At 41.1% G+C, this 22949-nt stretch overlaps 1 protein-coding gene across 5 annotated transcripts in view; it reads left to right on the top strand.

Moving 5' to 3' along the window:
• Positions 1-22949, top strand: part of ELP4 (elongator acetyltransferase complex subunit 4) — a 151310-nt gene that overhangs the window by 82983 nt on the left and 45378 nt on the right. Inside the window, exon 10 of one of the 5 annotated variants that reach the window (XM_083437413.1) lies at positions 11402-11500. The exons of the other annotated variants lie outside the window; for them this stretch is intronic. Within the exon in view, the coding sequence (XP_083293539.1) occupies positions 11402-11485 (84 nt within the window). The 3' untranslated portion in view covers positions 11486-11500. Of the gene's footprint in view, positions 1-11401; positions 11501-22949 lie in introns of those variants that run through there. 5 annotated transcript variants of the gene reach the window in all.

The following is a 22949-nucleotide window of genomic DNA, read 5'->3' as shown; positions in this document are numbered from 1 at the left end:
CTCCCTTGTTACGTATCTTTAGCTTCCGGGGGGGGGGGGGAATTCCTCGTCTCCCAGGCCTCTAATTATGGCCTTTTAAACTGAGGGGATTATTGCTTTTGTTTGTTATTGTGGTGGTTGTTTTTGTTTTTGTATTGTAGACCAACCTGTGATGTTCAGATGAAGCGTGGTATCAAAAATTAAACATAATAATAATAATAATAACAATAATAATAATAATACACACCAATTTTTGTCTTTTCAACTGTCATTATTAAGATGTTCACCCTACTCTATAAAGGTGTTGTCAGTGCAGCTTACAATAAAATGTAAAGGAAATAATCATAAACAGCAGCAATATATATAAAATACCACACAAATCAAGCAAAATGATATGTTTAAAAGTTTAAAAGCCTGTGAAAATATATTTGCCTAATGCTGAAAAGACATGAGAAATGGGTCCATGCAGGGGGGCCACTAGGGGTGCATTGGAAGATGGCCGACAATACCATCTCTCCGACCCACACGGGGTAATTAAGAGGCTGTTATGGGAGTAGGCAGCCTCCCTTGTTGCCCCAGGGAAATGGGGAACACTGCCCTTGCCTGCTGTGCCCATAAATCACCCGCTAATTTGAAAGAAGGGGGTGAAGGCCCTAGGCAGAATGCCCCGTGTGGACATCGGCTCTCCTGGACGCTGTCTCTGATCGCGCACTAGCTGCAGCAATTTGGAATACTTAATTACAAAAGAAGCAAATGCACATATTTCAAGTGAAGAAGGGGAGTGAAGTCTGCTAATTTAAGTGACCTCTGCGAAAGAAGACGGCAGGCTGGAGAAACAGGATTATTTTATGATGAAGATACACCAAAGGCTGGGTATGTTGACAATGGGACTGAATGGGGGGGGGACCTTTTTTACTTTCCTTCTATGTGATTTACAAGAACCCCTCCTCATTAGAATCGTCGGTTGAACTGACCCAAGCAGGATGATTAAGGTCTGTGTGGAGATAAACTTTAACCAAAAGTATGCTTTATGGAGATCGAGAAGCAATAAGAGCTTTTGGAATGGCGCAGCAATTAATTCGGAGTCGCCATCTTGCCAAAGGATTTATAGGCGGGAGGAGGAATGGACTCATTTGCAGACTGTATTCCTGGTGAATCTCCTCGGAGGTTTTGAGAAAGGAGGCAGATTGGTGAAGATTAATGACACTAAGACTGTTTTGATGTATGGAAGTGATGTTATATGGAAAACGTCTGGATATGGCTATTGGATAAAAAAAAAATCCACGCAGGATTACAAACTGTTCTAACCAGCTTGCGGAGACTATCAGAGGTCACAAAGAGAAAGGAAAAATATATGAAAATAACAACAAGTGATGTGGAAAAACAATAAGAAAGGACTGGATAGTACTGTGAACATCATAAGGTTAGATTTGTGGACATTAAAACAGCAGTAAGAAGCAAGAAGTTGATTGGATCTCCTTCGGAACTTGAAATATGGGTACCCCCAACAAAAATTTAAAATTCGGCTGTGTAATTTGGAATTTATGTAATTTGGTTTGATTTGATGTGATTGGTCGGTTAATAAAAAAATATTCTTTAAAAAAAAAGAGAGAAATGGGTCCATGCAAGCTTTTCTGGGAAGTACATTTCCAAGCGGAGATGACACTATGGAAAAGCCCTTTCCCTGGTAGTCACTGCCACATCACAGGTGATCCCTGGATGCCTTTGACTGAATCAATTAAAAAGCAACAATTTTATTTTCTGTGCAGTGTTGCCCTGTGGTTGTATGCAAAAAATAGATGGCGGTGTAGCCAAGAAAGTTGCTCAGCCCCAAGTATGAAGAAATTATTTTCTGAATACCGTACTGCCCTAGGTAGGGAAAACATACTGATGCCATCCCTCCCATACCCTGTCATCATCCTTGATAATTCACTTCTCATCTTTACAGCATTGCTCTTCAGTTCATTTTGGGATGTATTCTGTATATTATGCTGGTCCGTCAGAATACCTGCCTATCAGAATAGGCTTCCCTTGAGAACATAAGCATTGCCATTCTGCATCAGACAAGTTGTCCATCTAGCTAAGTATTCTCTCCACTGACAAGAAGAAACCTCAGGGAGGTTCATAAGCAAGGTGCTTTGATGAAATTGATTCCATGTTGCTAATTCTCATTTGTCTGGTCAGGATTTTTCAGGGTCTCTGAACCAGCCCTATGTCATTTCAAATTACATATGGAAAACCCTCCACAGTTGGTGCAGCTCTCTGATCTGATCTAGTCGCCTTTTCCTCAAATTATATTGCAAAAAGTAGTGTGAATTTTAAATTGAAGTGCTATTTTCAGCCATCTGTACTATATAACAACTGTACAACAAAAACAAATAATACATTATGTATGTTTTCACACACACACACACACACAAAATCTTGTCAGATGAAGAAGACAGAGAAAGGTGTCATCAGCCTGTCCAGATCACTCCTTGATTATGCTCAAGAACATTGAACCAGGAAGCAGAATGAAATACCATTCTTTGTGTCTTCCTTGTGAGGGATTAATTTAAACATCTTAACAGAGAACACTTTCCCAGTAGGGCAGCTTTTATATCAGTGCCTCATGATTAGCATTATCATAGCTGAAAGCTGTAGTACAGTATGATTAATCAATACAGTCGTCCTTTCAGTCTTTAGATATATAGACCTTTTACTAAGGATGGGGTTTTAAAGCTGGAGAGTTGCTGCACTGCCACTCCTTCCTATGCCACCAAGATCATGTGGGACCTCACCCTGTCTTGGATAGTGTTGCACTTTTTTTGGAGACTTAGATTCACTTTACTTCTGGTTTTAGCCCTGAACATGAATGCCCATATCACAGAAGTAACCAGGAGTGCTTTTGATACTGCTAAAGCTCATGAGCCAATGATGCTTGTTCCTGGAGATGTCAGCCTGGATAGCTCAGTTGGTTAGAGTTTGGTGCTGGTAACACCAAAGTTGCAGGTTCGATACCTGTATGGGACAGCTGCATATTCTTGTAGGGGGTTGGACTAGATGATCCTCAGAATCCCTTCCAACTCTGCAATTCTATAATTCTATGTATGATTTGGCTGTGGCAACACATGCATTAGTTACATCTTGTTTAGACTACCATAACAAACTCATTGTGGGTCTGCCAGATTGCTGTTACATCAGCTTCACTGGCTACCAGACCATTTCCAAGCACAATTCAAAAGTGATGATTATGACCTAGAAAGTCTTCTGCACCTTTTGACCAAGTTATTTGAAATACTGTATTCTCCTATATAAGCCAGTTTGGATCTCTGGGAAAGGATCTTCTTTCTGTCCCACCAGCATCTGAAGAATGTTTGGTAGGGAATTGAGAGTGGACCTTCAGAATGGGTTCTCCCACGTTCTGTGACTTTCCAAGGGAGTTCTGTAGCTGCTTCTCTGTTCACCTGTTAACAGCAGGCAAATGATTCAGGGTTGCTTGTTTATGGCCACTATAAAAGTTAAGTTTGTTTAGGTAGTTGTTTATTTGTTTTTTATCCATCTGTACTTTACTGTTGTTAACTGCCTCAATCTTTCTCAACCTATTTTGTGGAAAGGATGGTGAAACATATTTAACAACTAAAGAAAATAAAAATTACAGCAATATAAATGCAGGAGGAGTCCACATTGTGGCTCTTCACCAGTTTTAACCAGTTTCATTGGTTTAATGCTGGCATGGAGAGGAACCAAAGCATGGTCTGCTCCCATGCGGTGGAGGGATTCTCATGTTAATTAAGCAGAACAGGAGCAAGCAGCCCTCATCAGGTCCAATATCATTATGATAATCTGAGTAGGAAGTGTAATGCAGCCAGTGGCATCTCACTTGGGACTTCACCCAGTACAGTGGTGCCTCGCAAGACGAAAAGAATCCGTTCCGCGAGTCTCTTCGTCTAGCGGTTTTCGTCTTGCGAAGCAACCCTATTAGCGCTATTAGCGGTTTAGCGGCTATTAGCGGCTATTAAAGGCTTAAGGGATTAGCGGATTAGCTGCTAAAAGGCTATTAGCAGCTTAGCGCCTTGGAAAAAGGGGGTGGGGAGCGAAAAAACCCCTCAAGAATCGCAAGACATTTTCGTCTTGCGAAGCAAGCCCATAGAGAAATTCGTCCTGCGAAGCGCATTGAAAAACGGAAAACCCTTTCGTCTAGTGGGTTTTCCGTCTTGCAAGGCATTCGTCTTGCGGGGCACCACTGTAGTTCCTTAAGCTTTTTGAAATCCAGCATGCATGTCCAACTACACTCAGCTTTCCCTTGTGTGTTTATAATGAAACCAAAGAGGCCTGATCACTTCCTCCCAAGGTTCCCTGTACCTTCACTTCTTTAATCAGTTCCTCCCTGTTGGTGAGGACCAGGTCCAAGAGAGATGACCCCCTTGTTGCTTCTTCCGCCTTCTGGGAAATAAAGTGGTCAGTGAGTCAATTGAGGAATTTGTTGGACCTTACAGTCTTGGCAAAGTTTGAGTTCCAACACATATTGGGGTAGTTGAAACTTCCCATGAGTACTATACCTCTCCTTTTTGAATGTTTGGTAATCTGCGGTAGGGAGGCATCATTCAAGTTATCAGTTTGGCTTTCAGGTCCATAGCAGACACCTACAGTAAGATCACTGTGGTTTCCCTCTCCTACAATTTTTACCCATATACTTTCAATCTACCTCCCATGCTCAGATAAGCAGTTTTCACTCATGCAAATCTCCAGGTACACATATTCCATAATAGAATATTTTCCCTGTTAATAGTTTCATTAGATGAACAGTTACAGGTAGGTAGCTGTGTTGGTCTGCCATGGTCGAAACAAAATTAAAAAAAAATCCTTCCAGTAGCACCTTAGAGACCAAAAATTAGATGAACAGTTGAAGTTGGTTTTCATGTGTTCCATTGCCTATCCATTAGTCTGTCCTAAGAACGTTGTTAATTCTTAGTAACAAGTGTCCCCCACTTACGTGCGATCGACTCGTGCATGACTGCGTATACATGCAGTGCTAGTAAATAAATAAATAAACAATGTAGCTTCAAAAGGCTGAATGGCATGTAGCTTAGTTCTTCACGAGCACAGCAATGCCCTGGCCATGGGCTGTTTCTGCTTGGGTCTGCATCATCAGAACTAAAGATAACATTCCCATAGTTTTATTGGCAGAGTTATTATAGCCGCTTCTTTAATTCTCTCTAAAAATGAATGGAGTGTGAGGCAGCATAAATATTAAATGTGGGCAGGTATTGCAATAAATAACTACCAGGAGCTTCCCTGTGTGATATAAGACAAGTCTGTGCTTAAATATCTTAGAGTGCAATCCTGTACACATCTACTCAGAAGTAAGCCCCAGTGTTGGAGCTTATTCCCAGTTAAGTGTGTATAGGACAGAAGCCTAAAAATAGCTTTCGTCCATGTAAATTTTATTTTATACATCTGAGTATAAGTCCTCCCACAGCACACTTCACTGGCTTTTGATACAGATGGACGCCAACAACATTTTAGTCACTTTTTTCTTGTAACTTTTTGTTTTATTATGCACATTGAGGCATTAATGCTTAATGATGTGTAAAAAATAATAATATCCAAAATATTTTCAGAACGTTGCAGAATAATAACTGGATTTTTCCAGGGCTGGACAGTATGAGGCCCAAAGGATGATTCATCTTACTGGCTTTTGTCACTCTTCAAAAGGGTATTTATATATGGTTAGGGATGAACATTTGGATAGGGACTGGAATACACATCCAATTGAAAGCGACACATGGTGGATAAACCTCATCCATGGTTGGATGCACATCCAATTTACTGCCTTAGTTCCTGATCCAGTAAGCAATACCTGTGTGGAAACCTGCTTACACGTGGGTCACATATCTTGCCCGACATTGCTTTTTCTTCCCTTTAAGAGTAAGCATTCCAGCTGACTAAAAGTAGATTGAATTGGCAGTTCTCTTATCAGAACCTACTTAATATGTAATTTGATGTAGAATGTCCATAGCATTCATATCAATGGTTTTCCTGCTTCCTTTATTTTTGAATCAAATATAAACTACAGCTGACTTTGGATCTGACACATCTCTTCTGTATGAATGGCTCAGGTTTCCTTTTACTGGACTTCTGTGAGATGCTTTGCATCACGTCTGAAGTCATTCTGCATTTACTAGACCAAAAAGTAAAAATAAGCACAAGCCATATTATGAAGATTAAAAACTCCAGAGATTTGCACAAGAGGGATATATATATATATGCTGCCATGCAGTTTACAGAGGCCTTGTGCCAGTGGGTCAGTGCATATGGTTATTTGTTAATTAGCATATTTCTGGATACAAGTCTCCCCACCTCCAGCATACCCTTCTAACTAGAGGTCTTATGGATGTCTATGAAATGATTTGACATATTTTCAAAGATCCAGTTCTTTATTTTTCTTACCTATGGGACTAGTTCCTGAGAGCAGCACTGAATTCAGAAACTTCAGCTGGTGCACAATTAAGCTGCCAGGTTGCTCTCTGGGCCAAGATGGTCTGAGCATATTACACTGGTCCTAGCCGAACTGCATTAGTTTCGGAGCCCAATTCAAAGTGCTGGTTTTGACCCATAAAGCTTTAAATGCTTCAGGACAGCAATACCTCAAGGACCGTCTCTCCCCATATGAACTGACCTGGACCCTGTGATTATCATCTCATCATAGGAGGCCTTTCTTCATGTGCTTCCTCTGCAAGAGGTCTGGAAGATGGCAACACAAGAACAGGCCTTGTATGCAATGGCTTCCCGTTTGTAAAATGCTCTCAGCAGGGAGGCTCGCCTGGTGCCTTCATTATACAGTGGTACCTCAGGTTACAGACGCTTCAGGTTACAGAGGCTTCAGGTTACAGACTCCGCTAACCCAGAAATAGTACCTCAGGTTAAGAACTTTGCTTCACAATGATAACAGAAATCAGGCAGTGGCAGCGGGAGGCCCCATTAGCTAAAGTGGTACCTCAGGTTAAGAACAGTTTCAGGTTAAGAACAGACCTCCAAAACAAATTAAGTTCTTAACCCAAGGTACCACTGTACATCTTTTGCCCCCAAGCAAAAACGTTCCTCTTCAACTGGGCTATTCTATGTCCTTTTAAATGTGTTTGGAGGGGGAGAGGTATTGGTTTGCTCTGTTTTTGGTTCAGTTTTTGCATTTTGTGCTGTGAACTGCCCTGAGATCTTTGGATGAAGAGTGGTATACAAATCAAAAAATAAATATACAAACAAATAAGAATATGCAGTTGGTATTAAATGCAGGAGCTTGTTTGCTCAGTGAGGCACCCTAACATGATCGTGTAACACCTGTTAAAGAAACTGGGCTAACTGTCAGTCTGTTACCAAGCCATGTTTAAGGATCTACTGTTGGTTTACAACTTGGTCTAAGGTTACTAAAGAAAATGCCTTCTACCACATAGACCTGCCAATTTAGTAAGGCAGGGTCTCCAGCTGTTTTTGGACTACAGTTCCCATCATCCCTGACCACTGGTCTTGCTAGCTAAGGGTGATGGGAGCTGTGATCCAAAAACAGCTGGAGACCCAAGTTTGGGAAACCCTGCAGTAAGATCATAATTTGCAGCCTTCAAAAATCCATGATGTGACCACTTCACAGTAGTACTACCAGCCATCATGTGGAACATCCTCCTTTCAGAAATAGGGCATACATTAATAGTATTATGTTTCCAAAGCATGTGGAAAACATACTTTTTTGCCTAGGCATTTCCTAGCCATTAATATTGCTTGGTGGGTGCAGTCAGCTTTTATGGTTACTGTATTCTTGTGATTTTTATATTATCAGAAATCGTGTATTATTGTTTCTGTTTGTTTTTTTATTATTGTTTTAATACACAGCTTTGATTTTTTTTAAATAGGAAGTGCTATATTGCTTTTTTAAACAAGTTAAATAATTTTTTCAAAATTTGCAAGGGATTTATGAATTACTAAGCGAACAAATACGTACAAGGGTTTGACGTGCAATACCCGCAATATATGTATGATACCCAGCACTACTCATTCTGTCTGAATAAGAAGAGAGTGTTGATGTGATGAATTGGATGAAGGCCATTAAACTGAAGTGAATCCTCTCTAAACAGTGGCTCTGTGGGTCAGTGGTTCCCAAGACCAGGAATTAGAGAGAAAGCTGTTCTGAATGTGTGGCACAACCCCTGAAAGATCAGGTTTATAACTTTGGAGTTCTCCTTGATTCTAAACTGTTGCTGGAGGCCACGTGACTTCAGTGGTGAGGAACACCTATGTTTAGCTTCAGTTGGTCCATTAGCTACAACCATTCCTGAACAGGAACAGTTTGCCCCCAGTTACCCATCTGCTAATAACCTCCTATATACTGTAATGTGTTCTATGTGGGATTCCCCTTCAAGGTGGTCCAGAAGGAGAAGCTGGTGTGGGATGCCATTGTCCATATGCTATCTGGTGTAGCAAGCGTAGATCATATTAGCCTGGTCCTCAGATCTCTTCACTAGCTGCCTGTGAGCTAGTGGGATTAATTGAAGTTGTAAGTGATTGATTTGGGGCCCATGTGCTTCTCCAGTATTGCCCTACCCAACTACTAAGATCAGCTGGAGACACCCTTCTTGTTGGCTGAGCATTATATTCTACTAGTTTGACAATGGCACAAGAGAGAACATTATGCAACTCCCACCCAAATGACATCTGGACATCTCATTGCAGGGGGTTGGACTAGATGACCCTTGGGGCCCCTTCCAACTCTGTGATTCATACATTGGCCTTATTTAAGAGTAAAGTAAAAATTCTTTTGTCTAACCATTTGGAATGTAACTGGCAATTTGCTGGCTGTGGTTGCTGTTTTATTTCTTTTTTTATATCATGATTTGTTGTGTTTTAACAATAACTTATTTATTGTGATTGTTCTATTTTGTATTTTTAGCCACCTTGCACTTTAATTAAGAGGAAAGGCAGAATATAGTGTGAGGAAACAAATAAAAGTGCTTTTTGCATTTTTGTTTTAAGCATTTCTGAATTTCCAGGAAAATAGTTTTCAGATCCTGTCATTTACAGATGAAGCAAGGAGCCATATAAATTATGCTAGTTTAAAATAACGTTTGTAACCTAGTACCAATGTTGTAAAAATACTTATGTGTTTGAAAATCACACTACCTATTCTTGTTTCAGATTTCATTTAATATATTGTTCTGTATGATTTTATGATAAACAGATTATTCCTTGAACAGGAATTAAGAGTAAAGCTGCCAGGAAGAGCTTTTGTTGTCAATGTAGTTCCCGCCTCATGTTTTATAAGAGATTTCATGGTCCCATTGTAAAGAGTGGATGATTTAAAACGTGTTACCAAGATAAACTTTCCCATTGTCATTAATGAGGATGGGTAATACTGAGTGACAAGTGCATTAGGAATGACATAGAAAGAGCTGTTAGATTTGTCAGAGCATATCACTTCAGGCTATGAAACCTGATGGCTTTTTCTCCCAGTAATTTTTTGCTAATGGACCAACCTGGTGATTACTCACCTTAGTGTTTTAACATCTTGTTGCTCTAACACTGATAGCTTTGGAGGGCAAATCATTATTAAGCAGTACTTACAAAAGGATAGAGAAAATGACCTCTCTAATACGAAGTGATTCATCAAACTGAAATAGCCATTAAATTTGGTAAACAGAATGATACTGATATAAACATTTTAGTATGAGCAATTATTTTGCTATGATTCATTTTGGGGGGAAATGTTTGTACTTGCAGACTAGTTTTATACTCTTACATAAAATACATATGTTTTCTTGCCACAATACAGTTCTTTCCATAAAGGCTTAAAAATTGGGATACTAATGTGTCTAATTTACATTGACTTTTAAAGAAAATTCTCCATAAAGAACACTTTTAAAATATTAATCATTGAACAATTAATAATATATGACTTTTTCTGGTGTTTAAAACCTCCCCAAACTACAATGTGCCTATCAATTTCCATTTTGAACATGCAATTGGTCACTTTTTCGCCTTGATTCATCTTGCCTGGCTGCCAACCAAATTTTGCCTCTGTATACCTTCTTGACACTAATAATGACTGAGTTTCTGTTCGTTTGCGTGCAAGATTTCCCAAGTGGCAGTTTGGGGCTGGGATAAACTATCTATCATGATTGCATACAACTAATCTGACTCAACCAAACCACCCAGTGATTGAAATTACATTTGACAATTCACCTCTCCTTGGCGTGCCTGAGGTGAACATAGTTACAGACCATCCCCGGAAGGGCATAGCAACTCTTCCATATGCTGGGGAGGATCTTTTTATTTCTGTCAAGAGACTTTTAACCAAGCATGTAGAAACAGGAGAGAGGTTTAAAAAACAACAAAAAACACTTCATTTTTTTCAGTGTGTTACCTTTAATTTTTCCATATCGGTGCCATTTATGTTTGCAATGATTTTTTTTTGGCAAATCATTAAAGAAACTAGAATCGTGTTTTATATTAGTAAGAACTCATATAGAAAAGTACATAATTTTTACATAAAGTTAAAATAAGGAGTTTAAGGATCACGTCTCATTACCATGGTTATACAACTAATGATTCACTTCTTACCTGGGAAAATCATTAACTCCAGCATCTGCTTGGAACACAGTAACTTACCTGTGCCAATGAAAAATTCTTTTTAACACTACTTTCTACAATGTCTTGAGTGGTTAGTTATTCCTGATGTAGATGAGACAAATAATATATTCAAAAAGGGGGGTGGGGTGTTGTGGGAATAAGGTTAGCCCCACGCAAATACTGGCTTGAATCCTAAATTTCTATTCCAATTAGCACAAGGAAGTGGATTTCCACCAATTCCCCCATATGTCTACACCCTCCCACAACATATCCTACATCATTTGCAAGAGTTTCTCACCCAAATAGGCTTGGATTTTCATGGGCTGGCACCCAGTTTTAGCACCCCAAACCTTAAATTCTATCACCTATTGAACCCAGAAATTTAGAGGAGTCTGGCACCCACAAACTCATAACACATAGACATTGAAGTAGGGAAGAGTTCAGCTTAGTCCTCTTGCCTACTGCCTTTCTCCTTTATATTTAATGATATAAAATTGGAGTAAAAGTGCCATGGCTGTTGAAAGCATTAAACAATACAATTTTTACAAATGTATATGGAATTTACAACTATGTGTAAAATATTTTGGCTGTTTACACTTTTGGAATGATCAATAAATGTGAGAGCAGAATGACTTGCACAATGGGACTTCCCATCCCCCCATCGTTGTGTCACTCCTAAATCTGCTCCAGAGAGTGGTGGGGGGGCACACAGAACAGATGTGGGGGGTAGGGGGAGGAAGTGGGGAAGTCCCATTGCACAAGTGGAAGTTCCAGTACTCCTGCAAAGTCTGACTGTTGAATTCAAGTTCTTTTTTCCTTGACACAGGCTCAAGTGAGGAACCTTGGTGGGCATGGATGTTATTTACAAAGAAGAATCCTTAAACTCAATCTTATAAAGAAGGGACTCTGATCTGGTTGTGGCAATTTTTTGCAATTTTGCCAAATTTCTCTTCTTTTCACTGCCCTTGGTGCCATTTCCCACCCTGTTCCAGAAGGACCAAAGCAAGACACAAAAAACAGAGATTCCAGGGCTGGTGGAAGCCTCAACATGATTTAGATCTAAGGTGGCTTGCAGCCAATTTTGTGTGCAGTTGACACTTTCAACCTGTGCAACAGGTTATTTGAATTGTGGTCTTTGTCTATATGTGATGTTTACAATCAGTTGATAAAATGGGAAATCATGAGTTAGCAACTTTCTATAATTTGTAAATCCGAGGTACCACTGTAATTCTATATTTCATTAGAATATTTTTTGCAGGGTAAATAGAGGTAGACTTAAACTAATGCTTAATTTAATGTGCTTTTTAAAATATAATGTTTCTGTTTAAAACATTATGAAATCATGTTAATTTTCAAGGTAACTTGATAAAAAACACCGTAGAGTAATATAGAACTTTCTTTCCTTGTTGCATGCACTTAGTATTCTGAATCTAAGATGTCTGGTGCTCATTAGTAGAAAACACTGGTGTTTGAGTGCTTGTATATAATCCTATTATAAAAGTGAGCAACATTTATCAGTATTAGTAGATGCAAGTTTTGCTATAAAGATCTGTCATTGTGTGTCCTCCCACTCCTTCATGGTAAACCTGTAGACTTTGAATTCTTGCACATTTCAATTAGTGCTATTGTAGTGCAGTGATGTTTATTTATGATACGACAATGTAGTACTAGTGAGCCATTTTATTCGGTAATAACCATAAATATAATTTTAACATCGACTGTGTAAATCAAGCAATTGCTAAGAAAAGAACAATAATGTAGGTAGTGCTAGGGGCTGCAGGGGGTGTGGGAATTGGCAAAAGTCACTTAAAAGTCTGGGTCCAACTCCTTATCCTGTCCTATTCTGTAGCTTCAGGTCAGTTTGCAAGAATTTTAGCAATATCCCTGTCACCAAAAGGTGCATAATCAAAGTATTACATTTGTATGATTCAAGAAAAGAAAGAAGGGTGACCAACGATAAATCCTATCTACTCCCTAACATTGTGTGTTACAATCATGTCCCTTACCTTGAAATAATTATCTCTTTTATTATGCACATTTTGTAATGTTTCAATTTCCTGTGCAAACCTGATCTTTTAGGTGGAGTGCAACCCTGGCTAGAAATGTCTAGTTTAAGCTCAGAACAAGCTCACACTGTTCCCGTCCCTCACCAGGTATAGGTTAGACCAAACCTGTACCAGAAATAAGATTGCACCTGGTTCATGTGTTGTTCAAAAACACCTGAACTTGAGCTGCAACCAACTGATTAAGCAACTTACCAGGAAGGGGAGATTTACAATGGTCTAATACATAGTTGGAGCAATTGTGATGCTTTATTTGCATTTTGACTCCCAAAACTGAACAATAACGAAGAATGGGTATAGCATATTCCATGATGAAGTGATATTTCGGTTACCTGGTTTTTCTGGTACTCTCCAGGTTATTTGGCAAGGAAATGAATGCACATGCTGTAGAAAAGAAGTTTAGCAACTAAATTCTTTATGAGTCACAATATGGCAATCAATAGTTTATCGTCTTAAGAATGTAATTAGGGGATTTTCAAATATGCATTTGACATCTGAGATATTTAATCCTATTAGCAATCAAATGAACAAAAAACCTGCCTTCGTTATTAATATGTATAGAACAGAGAAGTTAAAAATAGAAACAAAAGATGTAAAAGTAAGCGTTAATCCTGAGTTACTTGTAAAGCTTCAGAAGCAACTATTTAGATATGGTTATTTAGTTTGCAAAGCACCTCCTTTCCGCTGAAAATTATTTTTTCTAAAATATATGCTGTCATAAAATTTGACTTAAATTGTTGCCCACTTTGTCAGTTAACATAATAGCATCTTTTTAGACACAAGACACAAAGGCAAGAGAAAAGGTGTTCTGCCATTACACCTTCATGGGAATCGGAGAGCTTTGGTTTATTTCTTCTTGCATTAATCACTGACTACTTTGGCAAATATATATATTAAAACACTGAAATACCATTTAGTTAGACTTCAGGCCTAACTCAGTTTTCTGACAGGAATGTACGCTGTTCTCAGAAAGCAGCTTGAAGTACTAGAACTGTCGTTGAAACAGCTCATGGATTGTGTGTAATGGAGCAAAGCAGTCTATCATGTGCTTGGCTTTGCTCCCAAGAGTTTTACTGATACTGACTATTGCTGCTCAAATATTAAACTCATTTCACATGCTCAGTACAAGCTGTGGCTGGTATATCTAATGGTGTGGATGCGTAAGAGTTCCTCACCAATCATTTTAGTTTGCCATAAAAAAAAAAGGGTTCAATCATTTTCCTGAACACATGAATGTCAAAGTGCAGCCAGAGCTAGGGATGTGAATGTAGTCCTTGCCTCCAATATCTTTGTGTGGTTCTCACTTTTCTGCTCTGTCCCCAGCCCTTCCCTGTTGTACAGGGAGAGATCTGCATGGGGCTTCTACCCAAGTTGATTTGAATCTGAGTGCAACTTCCATGCAAACCTTCTCCCCACAGCACAGGAAATTAAGGAATTCAGCAGGAGGGACATGTACAAGAGGCATGGGGACAGGGCCAGCTTGCATGTGCCTGGCCTTCTCCACAATTTATCAATTGCATGTCCATGATAATGAGTGTGTATGCATGTGTGAAATGTATTGCTCCATTCCAAAAAAAGAGGTAAAACGGTTTTACCAGTTTACCATCCTTACCAGAGTTCTTTCCAAATAATAGTGTAGAATTTTGAAAAATGAAGCCATGTTTCTGTGAAACATGCAACCAATGCCTTCTGTGGTTTTCTAAACCTGATTAACGTCATCCTTTTTTTGTTGTTGTTGTTGCTATTCACACCATTTTAAATTTCAGAGCAGAGCAGAAACTTTGATAAGCTTTATATTACAAAGGGGGATAGTGATCCTAAGTGAGACAACCAGTATTAAAGTAATCTGATGTAGATAAAATAATCTGAGAGCCTTGATAAATTTTATTGGTACATGAATTAGCGTAGTAATTAGATGATGATCAAAACAATAGTTTTAGAATGGATTTAATTGTAGCTATATCTCCTTGGTGAAAATATATTCAATGCTGAGGGCAATGTCCCAATCTTTCTCTAGCTTCAGGAAACAGTGATCCTGGGCCTTTTGCTGATGTGTGTGTGAAGTTTCTCAGTTTTGTCAGATGATCAGCTATTTTGTTTTCAGGGTGGTGTTTCTTTTACAGGATGAAAGTATTTTTTTAAAAAAAATCTACTCAACCCACATTATGATGTCATAAGAAAAATGCAATCTCTCTCTCCCTCCCATTAGCATGTCAGTTGTGCAGTCAAATACTACATGGAAAGTGGTTTCATAAGTTTCATAGGCTCGGACACCTATTAGATTTTTACAGAGTTCTGCTGCTGCTATGCCCAAGCTGAGGTAATCAGCAAAAGCATAATTTATCCCGCAATCTTAGCTATCCTCAAATTCCACTAAGAAATTCCAGAAAGAACTATACAACCTGACGAAGGAATTTTCTACAGATGTGCCAAACCAAATTTGTGCAGACAGTCCTCAACCAGGAATTTTGTGTCTGCTAACCAAATTATTGAAACCAGGAAACTTCATAGTTTCAGGCATTGTTATCACAACTCATGTGTCTGGTTGTATGGAAACAAGTCTCAGATCATATGCCACCAATATTGCAACACAACTTGGTACATCTGAGACTAATTTGGGCATATAATTTGTTCAAATCCAGACAATCCAGAAGCCCAGTCTGGACATAAGAATAAAAATGCTGGAACAGACCAAGGCCCACCACCCTGTTTTCCACAGTGGCCAACCAGATGCCTATGAGAAGCCCTCAAGAGAAGATGACGACAATAGCTCTTCCCCATCAATAGCTCTTCCCCATTAACTGGTTTCAGGGCAATAGCTCTTCCCCATCAACTGGTTTCAGGGGCATGGTGCCCCTGATCCTGAAAGTAGTATATATCCATCCTTGCTAGCCACTAATAGCCTAATCCTCTTCCATGAATTTGTATAATACCCTACTTAAAGCCATCTAAGTTGATGCCATAGTGAATAGTAAATGCCATAGTTTTAACTGTGCTACATGAAGAAATACCTCCTTTCGTTTGTTCTGAATCTCCCACCGTTTAGCTTCATAGAATGATTCCAGGAGCTAGTATTGCGAGAGAGGAAGAAAAACAACTGTGTCCACTTTCTCCACACTCTGCATAATGTTATACACCTCTCTTATCCCCTTCCCCCAATCACCTTCTTAAGATAACAACTGAATGTATGTGGGGTCGGATTTTCACCATCCCTAGTTTCGCTGCTCATCTGTTTTTCTTTATGGAGCCTGCATACATAAACTTTCTACAGAAGAGCAAAGCTTTCTTTTGTGACCCTCCCAGATAGCTTTCTGCCATTAGAGACAGGGCAGGGTGGAAGGCATCTTCATAGACAACACACAACAAAAGATCCTCTTTCATTATATGTTGATAGAGGGCAACTAGTACACATGTTTTGCTTTCTTGTCCTGGGTGCCTAAATCACAGCTGGTTCTACTTACCCAGACAATGAAAATTTTGGGATCAGTGCTCAGGAAATACCCAAAATAGCAGCAAGATAGAGACTTATGGAAACAGTTGGCAGGATTCAAGCTTTGGCTCCAAAACTACATTCAAACCAGTAAAATAAGGATACATCTACACAAGTAGTAGTAATGCAGTTCCTCTATCAGATAGTGCCAGAAATATTGAAAAAGGGGCTGAAGCAACTTGCCACTCTGTCAGTACAGTGACCTTCTTTTTCCTGGAAACTGTTTTCTAAGCCAAATGTAGCAGGAGAGGGGGTGTCATTGAGATCATTGTGGGGAAGCAAGGGTTAAGCCAGGGTGGCCCAACTTTTCATATCAAGTGGGATGCAATACTACTTCAACACAGAACCTGCGGGCTGCACACTTGACTTGTCCCAACCCTCCTGACATCTTCCCAAAGCTGGGATAGGAGACAAGGGCTTTGGGAAGCAGACACAAGGCTCTAACAGGGTCCTAGAGCTCTCCCACATCCTTCCCCAAATTGGGAAATGCTACAGAGGACGAGATGTTTGGACAGTGTTCTTGAAGCTACTAACATGAGCCTGACCAAACTGTGGGAGGCAGTGGAAGACAGGAGTGCCTGGCATGCTCTGGTCCATGGGGTCATGAAGAGTCGGACACACAACTAAACGACTAGGTAAAGGTAAAGGGACCCCTGACCATTAGGTCCAGTCATGGCCGACTCTGGGGTTGCGACGCTCATCTCGCTTTATTGGCCGAGGGAGCCGGCGTACAGCTTCCGGGTCATGTGGCCAGCATGACTAAGCCGCTTCTGGCGAACCAGAAGAGCGCACGGAAATGCCGTTTACCTTCCCGCCGGAGCGGTACCTATTTATCTACTTGCACTTTGACGTGCTTTCGAACTGCTAGGTGGGCAGGAGCAGGGACCAAGCAACGGGAGCTCACCCCGTCGCAGGGATTCGAACTGCCGACCTTCTGATCGGCAAGTCCTAGGCTCTGTGATTTAACCCACAGCGCCACCTGCGTCCCAAACTAAACGACTAAACAACAACAAAAACTCAGCTTTGGGGATAGGAGAACTCTAGGACCCTATCAGAGCCCTCATGCCTCCTTTCCAAAGCCCAGCTCCTTGCTTACCTGGCTTTGGGAAGGCAGCATGAAGACTGCAGGGGGGCATCAAACGTTGCCAAGAGATGCCAAGAAAGGCCTCAAGGATTGCCTTGGGTTAAACTGTACCTGTAATTGGAGAAAGAAAAACAAAATACAGGATTGCAAGTGATGCAATTAGTATTGCTTAATGTTAGACCCTATTTTTTATCTTTCATCAGATAAAGTGACAGGGAATCAATTTTCAATAAGTTGCATTTTTTCAAGAGTATGGAATATTTGGGGTGTGTAATAACTTTGTAGAGCAAGTTTTCAATTTTAATGTTTCTCCTTCTCCCAGAACTGACTATAAGAATGTTCCTGATTAAGCCCTCAGGATTATTTGAAAGCTTGATCTAAGTACTGCATCAAATAATGTAGAATCATTGGCCTAGACTCAGGAAAGAAGTGGCATTTGATATTTAAAGTAATGTAACCATTTTAGAATGCCTTGATATTTGCTGCTTTTATAGAGAAAATCTTTTTGTTGCATATATTATGAATTTCAATAGGTGCCTGAAAATTGATTTTTAATATGCTCATTATGTTTCTGAGTCTGCTAATTCTTTAAGGAAATGAAGAAAAAATAATGAAACCATGTTACACAGGTACTTAATTTTTTTTATCTGTGGTACTATTCTGGTAATTAATGCTTATTTTATGCAAACTAGACTATATCTCTTACTGGACACATTACTGTCAAGAAAATATTACTTGCCTTAATTATCAGTAATGAAGCAGGGATAAGCTGCTCACTTAGATATAATATATCTAATGACCTTTTCAGCTAGAGGTTGTGATGAAAGGTATCAGTTTCCACAAATTATGTTTCATTCAGTTTCTGGCCTTTGTGTAGATTAATGTTTTGAGGATGAGTTTTAAAGTCAGAAATAAATTGTGTTTGGTGTTTAAAAGTGATTTACTGTCTTGCTTTTTAGTAGATCATTCTCTCTTTTATAAATTAATCCAGGTTCCATCTCTATCATGATATTTTATAATACAAGTCAACAATTAAATCTAGGCTTTTAAAAGAAGTATGATTGTCTATTTTTGGCAGTATTCGATACAAACAAAAGCTTATGAAATGCAAGAATAGTGTTTGAAAAGGTCTAAATTTGCAATTATGCACATAATTCAAAGCTCTCTGGGGGCTCCAATACAGATAGATCTGTGCATGTTAGTGTTAAGTGATTGCCTGACTTTAGCAAAAGATATCAGTGTTTGATAAGTTAATGTGCACACAAGGGGTTTTGTATAAAATTCCTTCTTGCCGGGAAATCGGAAGTCTGAGCATTTTCTGAAAGTCATGTAAAAACATTCTGTGGGTGGTGATTGAGATTAAGCTACTTGGGATTAGAAGACGACATTCTTAATCCTTCTAGCTCTGTGTTTTACTGTTTATAATAGATAGTTGCATTTTGAAAGTGCTGTGCCTACACCCTTGAGCCCTTTTGGGTGGATAGTGTCGAAATCAACTTGGTTTCACTCTTGGAGTAGAGTGCACTCAATATTGGACTAAATATCGGAGAAATCTCAACTTTTGGTTACTTCCAAAGATAATTATTAGTGACTTCTTTGTCCCTGAAGGTTGCATCTTAAGTATACTTTATTTAAGAGGCATATTTCAATGGGATGGCAATGTAAGAAATTCTGGGGCTGTTTGAAGTGCTCTGGCAGGCACCTGCTTTCTTCAAAGGTGCTGCTGTGAGCTAGTTTGAGTGTCTATTCAGTGACTGTGGTGGTCTGAGGGAATGAATAGAGAGATGGACCAGCATTGCCAAAATACATCCCCAGTGGTCTGGAATTTTACTGCTGACAGTTGGGAACAGATGGTAGACGGGAAGATATTTTTGCGACTTGGCAGTGGTCTGTTGATTCAAAATATTTGTGAACCCCTGGGGTTAGGGAAGCCAGAAAATAGATGGATACAGTTGTAGAAGTTAAAGTCCTTTGTAACGATTATTTTTATTTTGTTGGATGGTTTTTCATATTCTTTGGTTTTCTTTTGATATTATCTTACTCATTTTGGCATGATGTTGTTACTACCTTGGTTTTCCTTTTGGAATGGAAAGCATGCTACAAATCTACAATGAAGCAATCTTTTTAAAATGAATTTGCATTTTAAAAACATGGATTTAGGTGGTGTATTTGAATTCAGAGGTTAATTATACTTCATAAGAAGTTCAAAATATGTATAATATGATTCCTACTCTTTAGCATCACTCATGTTACAGAACGCAAATGTGACAGAGTTGATTCCCAAAATGTTTATAATCTATTTTTGATATGCAAGCTATGAGTGTCTTTGGTTATGTAGCCAAAAATCAATGAACAACAGGGAGGTATCAGCAGGTTTGAGGGAACCCCCAGGTTTGTGGAAGTACAGGGTTGTTGTTTTTAAGGAAATAAAAACCCTAAAGGGAGACTCTGAAAGTAGGACTGAGCCTGCTCAGTGGCCCTACCTTTGTTATGGAACAAGGGTGCTAGTACTCACCATAATGTTGTTACAGTAAGTGCCACACTTTTAACATTGTGGGAGGTGCTGATACTGCGTACCCTTGGGTACGCAGTACTCCCAGAAAAAAGCTCTGGTAATGGTGAAACGAAAAACCTGTGGGGGCTGGAAGGGAGTGTCTGAAATCCTGAAGAGGCACACTCCACCATGCAACATTTTGTTGCAGATTTGATTGTTTCTTCTATTTTTCCTTGACTCAAAATAAATGCTATTTCTTTTATTGTTTAGGAGATTTTGTTGGGGGAGGTGTTGCGGTTTTTGATATTAATTTTTGTACCTTTATTTTAGAACTTACTATGTTTCATGTGGATATTGTTTAATTTGCTTGTGCACTTTTTGCTATTATATTTATTGTTTATTACCATTTTGGTATGCTTGTAATTATGTGGTTTTTTTCATATTGTAAGCCGCTTTGGGCATGGTTTTAACTATGGAAAGGTGGCATACAAATCAAATTATGTATATAATTCAAAACCTGTACATCATGTCTGTAGTCAGCCGTGCAATCTTATTTCTGCTATTGCAGTTTTGTATATCATACAATTGCACATATCTCACAGTCCTCTGATAATACTGTAGTAACTCATTAAATGTTTAATTTAAGTGTTCAGTAGAAACTTTGGCACCAAGTCGCCTGTGTTGTAGTTCACTTTATACACTGCTAGAATGATGTATACTAACTGTTCTCCACCCTGAAAATCAGAAGTTGCCTGATATCTGTACTCTGTATAGCTGATATTAGTCGCGGGGCAGTAGCAAGGCAGATTCATGACCACTGTTCATGCTCTGAAGCCCTTTCCACCACAGGAGATGCAAGTCCTGGTCCCAAAAAAGGATATCATTGCTGCATTTGAAAAATATTTACATTATTTAATGGATTTGTCATGTACAGCCAATTATGTATATATGCCAAGAGTTCTGGTTGGGTGAATGAACAACAGCATCGGTCATAAATTGTTGAGACCTTACAAATCCGTCAATTTCCATGCTTTCTAGAAGATTATCAAAAATGTATGGCATCAAATTGAAGTTCATGAGATTTTATTTTAACATCTACAAATGCTGGCATACACTCTGCCAGCTGTACAGTTAAGCAAAGTAAAGGGTACCATTTGAGGAGTGATAAATGGTTGATAGTTTAGTTTATTATTATATTTTACCATCATGGCAGGATTTAAATTTTTTTTTTTACCTTGGCTATCTCTGGTTACAACTGCACATCATTACCTCACACCTCCTTCATATTCAAGTCAGTGAAACTCCAGCGGCTGGGTAGTGGCTGTTGTAAGCATGGGCTGTGCAGCAGAGTTCAACTCCCCCTCACCTGACAGGAACTTTTGCTGCACCACCACCTTTCCTTCTTTAGAAAGTTGTTGGCACTTCTCTGCAAGTGTGCTGGTCCCGGGGGTAAGGTACCTTGGGTGTAGCAAAGTCCACACGAAGAGGGGCAAGGTCCGAGGCAGAGTGCCGGGCGGTGAACAGGAACGCTGGAACAGGAGGCTGTGCAGGGAACAGGAACACCGGATGGTCGGGAACAGGAGGCCGAGCAGGGAACAGGAGTACCGGATAGTCACGAGCAGGGATCACGAACGCAGGAAGGTCCGAAGCCAACAACGACGTTGCTCCCGCAACCTGGGGCCGGGCTGACTGGGCTTTTATCCTCTTCTAAGGCCAGGGGCGGTCCCGGCCCCCAGGAGCCCCGCCTCCTCTGGCCTTAAGGCGAGCACTCCTCCTGGGGGCAACCAGTTCCCTTCGCCTCTCTGCTCTAAACCTCTGCAGATCAGGAGAGGCCGAAGGGTTACTGGGCCCTGGAGGAGGCTCACCTGTGGCCACTGAGTCGTCAAGCCTCTCTGGGGCCAGAAGGGCTTCACCTGGGCCCAGCTCCTGATGCACTGCCACAGGTGCAGGCTCTTCAGCATCTAGGCCTGGCCCCAGTTCAGCCGGCCCTGGAGGCGGGGACTCCTGTGCAGGCCGGGATTCCTCTGTTTCATCCTCCGAATCGGAATCCCAGGCCATCACACCATCCCCCCTCCCAGGCCCCCCCCTCAACCGAGGGTCCGGACCCGGCTTGCCGGGGTACGTCGCATGGAACTCTCGGAGGCAGGCAGGTGCGTGGACGTTGGCCGCTGGTTCCCAGGAACGGTCCTCCGGTCCGTACCCCTTCCAGTCAATGAGATACTGCAGCTTCCCCCTGCGGTATCGGGAGTCCAGGATGCGTTCCACCTCGTACTCAGGCTCTCCCCGAACCAACACTGGCTGCGGTCGGGGACGGTTCGGGTGGAACTCGTCGGGTGGGGCCACCGGACTCAAAAGGGACCTGTGGAAGACCGGGTGAACCTTCAGGGTTGCGGGTAACCGGAGACGAAATGCCACAGGAGAGACTTGGTCTACGATAGGGAACGGGCCGGTGAAGCGGGCGTCCAACTTCCGCGAAGGTCGAGAGGGGTGGAGGTGGCGAGTGGAGAGCCAAACCAGGTCACCGACGCGAAGTTCCGGCCCCACCTGGCGGTGGCGGTCGGCCTGGGCCTTGTACGCTTCCTTGGCCTGGTGCAGTTGCTCCACCAAAAGCTGTTGCTGGGACTGGAGCTCTTGAAGCCACTCCGTCACCGCCGGGACTGCGGATGTCGGCAGCACCTCTGGAAACAGCCGTGGATGATAACCATAACTGGCCTGGAACGGGGTCTGCTGGGTGGACGCATTCACCGCGTTATTGTAGGCGAACTCCGCCAATGCCAGGTGGTCGACCCAGTCATCCTGCTGGTAGCTGCAGTAACACCGGAGGTACTGCTCCAGCACCGCGTTCGCCCGTTCCGTCTGGCCATCGGTCTGTGGGTGGTAGGCTGACGAGAGGCAGACCTCCGTCCCGAGGGTCCGGTGTAGTGCTTGCCAGAACCGGGATGTGAACTGAACGCCCCGGTCGGACACCACGCGCTCAGGTAGGCCATGCAGGCGGAAGACATGCTGAAGGTACAGCTGAGCAGTTTCCTTGGCTGTGGGTACAGATGGACAGGGAGCGCAGTGCACCATCTTGGTGAAATGGTCGGAGAAAACCAGAAGGCAGGTACAGCCACGAGACGAGGGTAAGTCCACTACAAAGTCCAACGAAACCGTGTGCCAAGGGTGCGGTGGAACTGGCAATGGCTGAAGTAGGCCGGGGGGTCGCCCGGTAGGTCCCTTGGCGCGCCGGCAGACATCACAACC

The sequence above is a fragment of the Podarcis tiliguerta genome (genome assembly GCF_965153285.1).
Source record: "Podarcis tiliguerta genome assembly, chromosome: 1".
Classification (NCBI taxonomy): Eukaryota; Metazoa; Chordata; class Lepidosauria; order Squamata; family Lacertidae; genus Podarcis; species Podarcis tiliguerta.
This window is presented reverse-complemented; position numbering and strand designations above follow the sequence as displayed.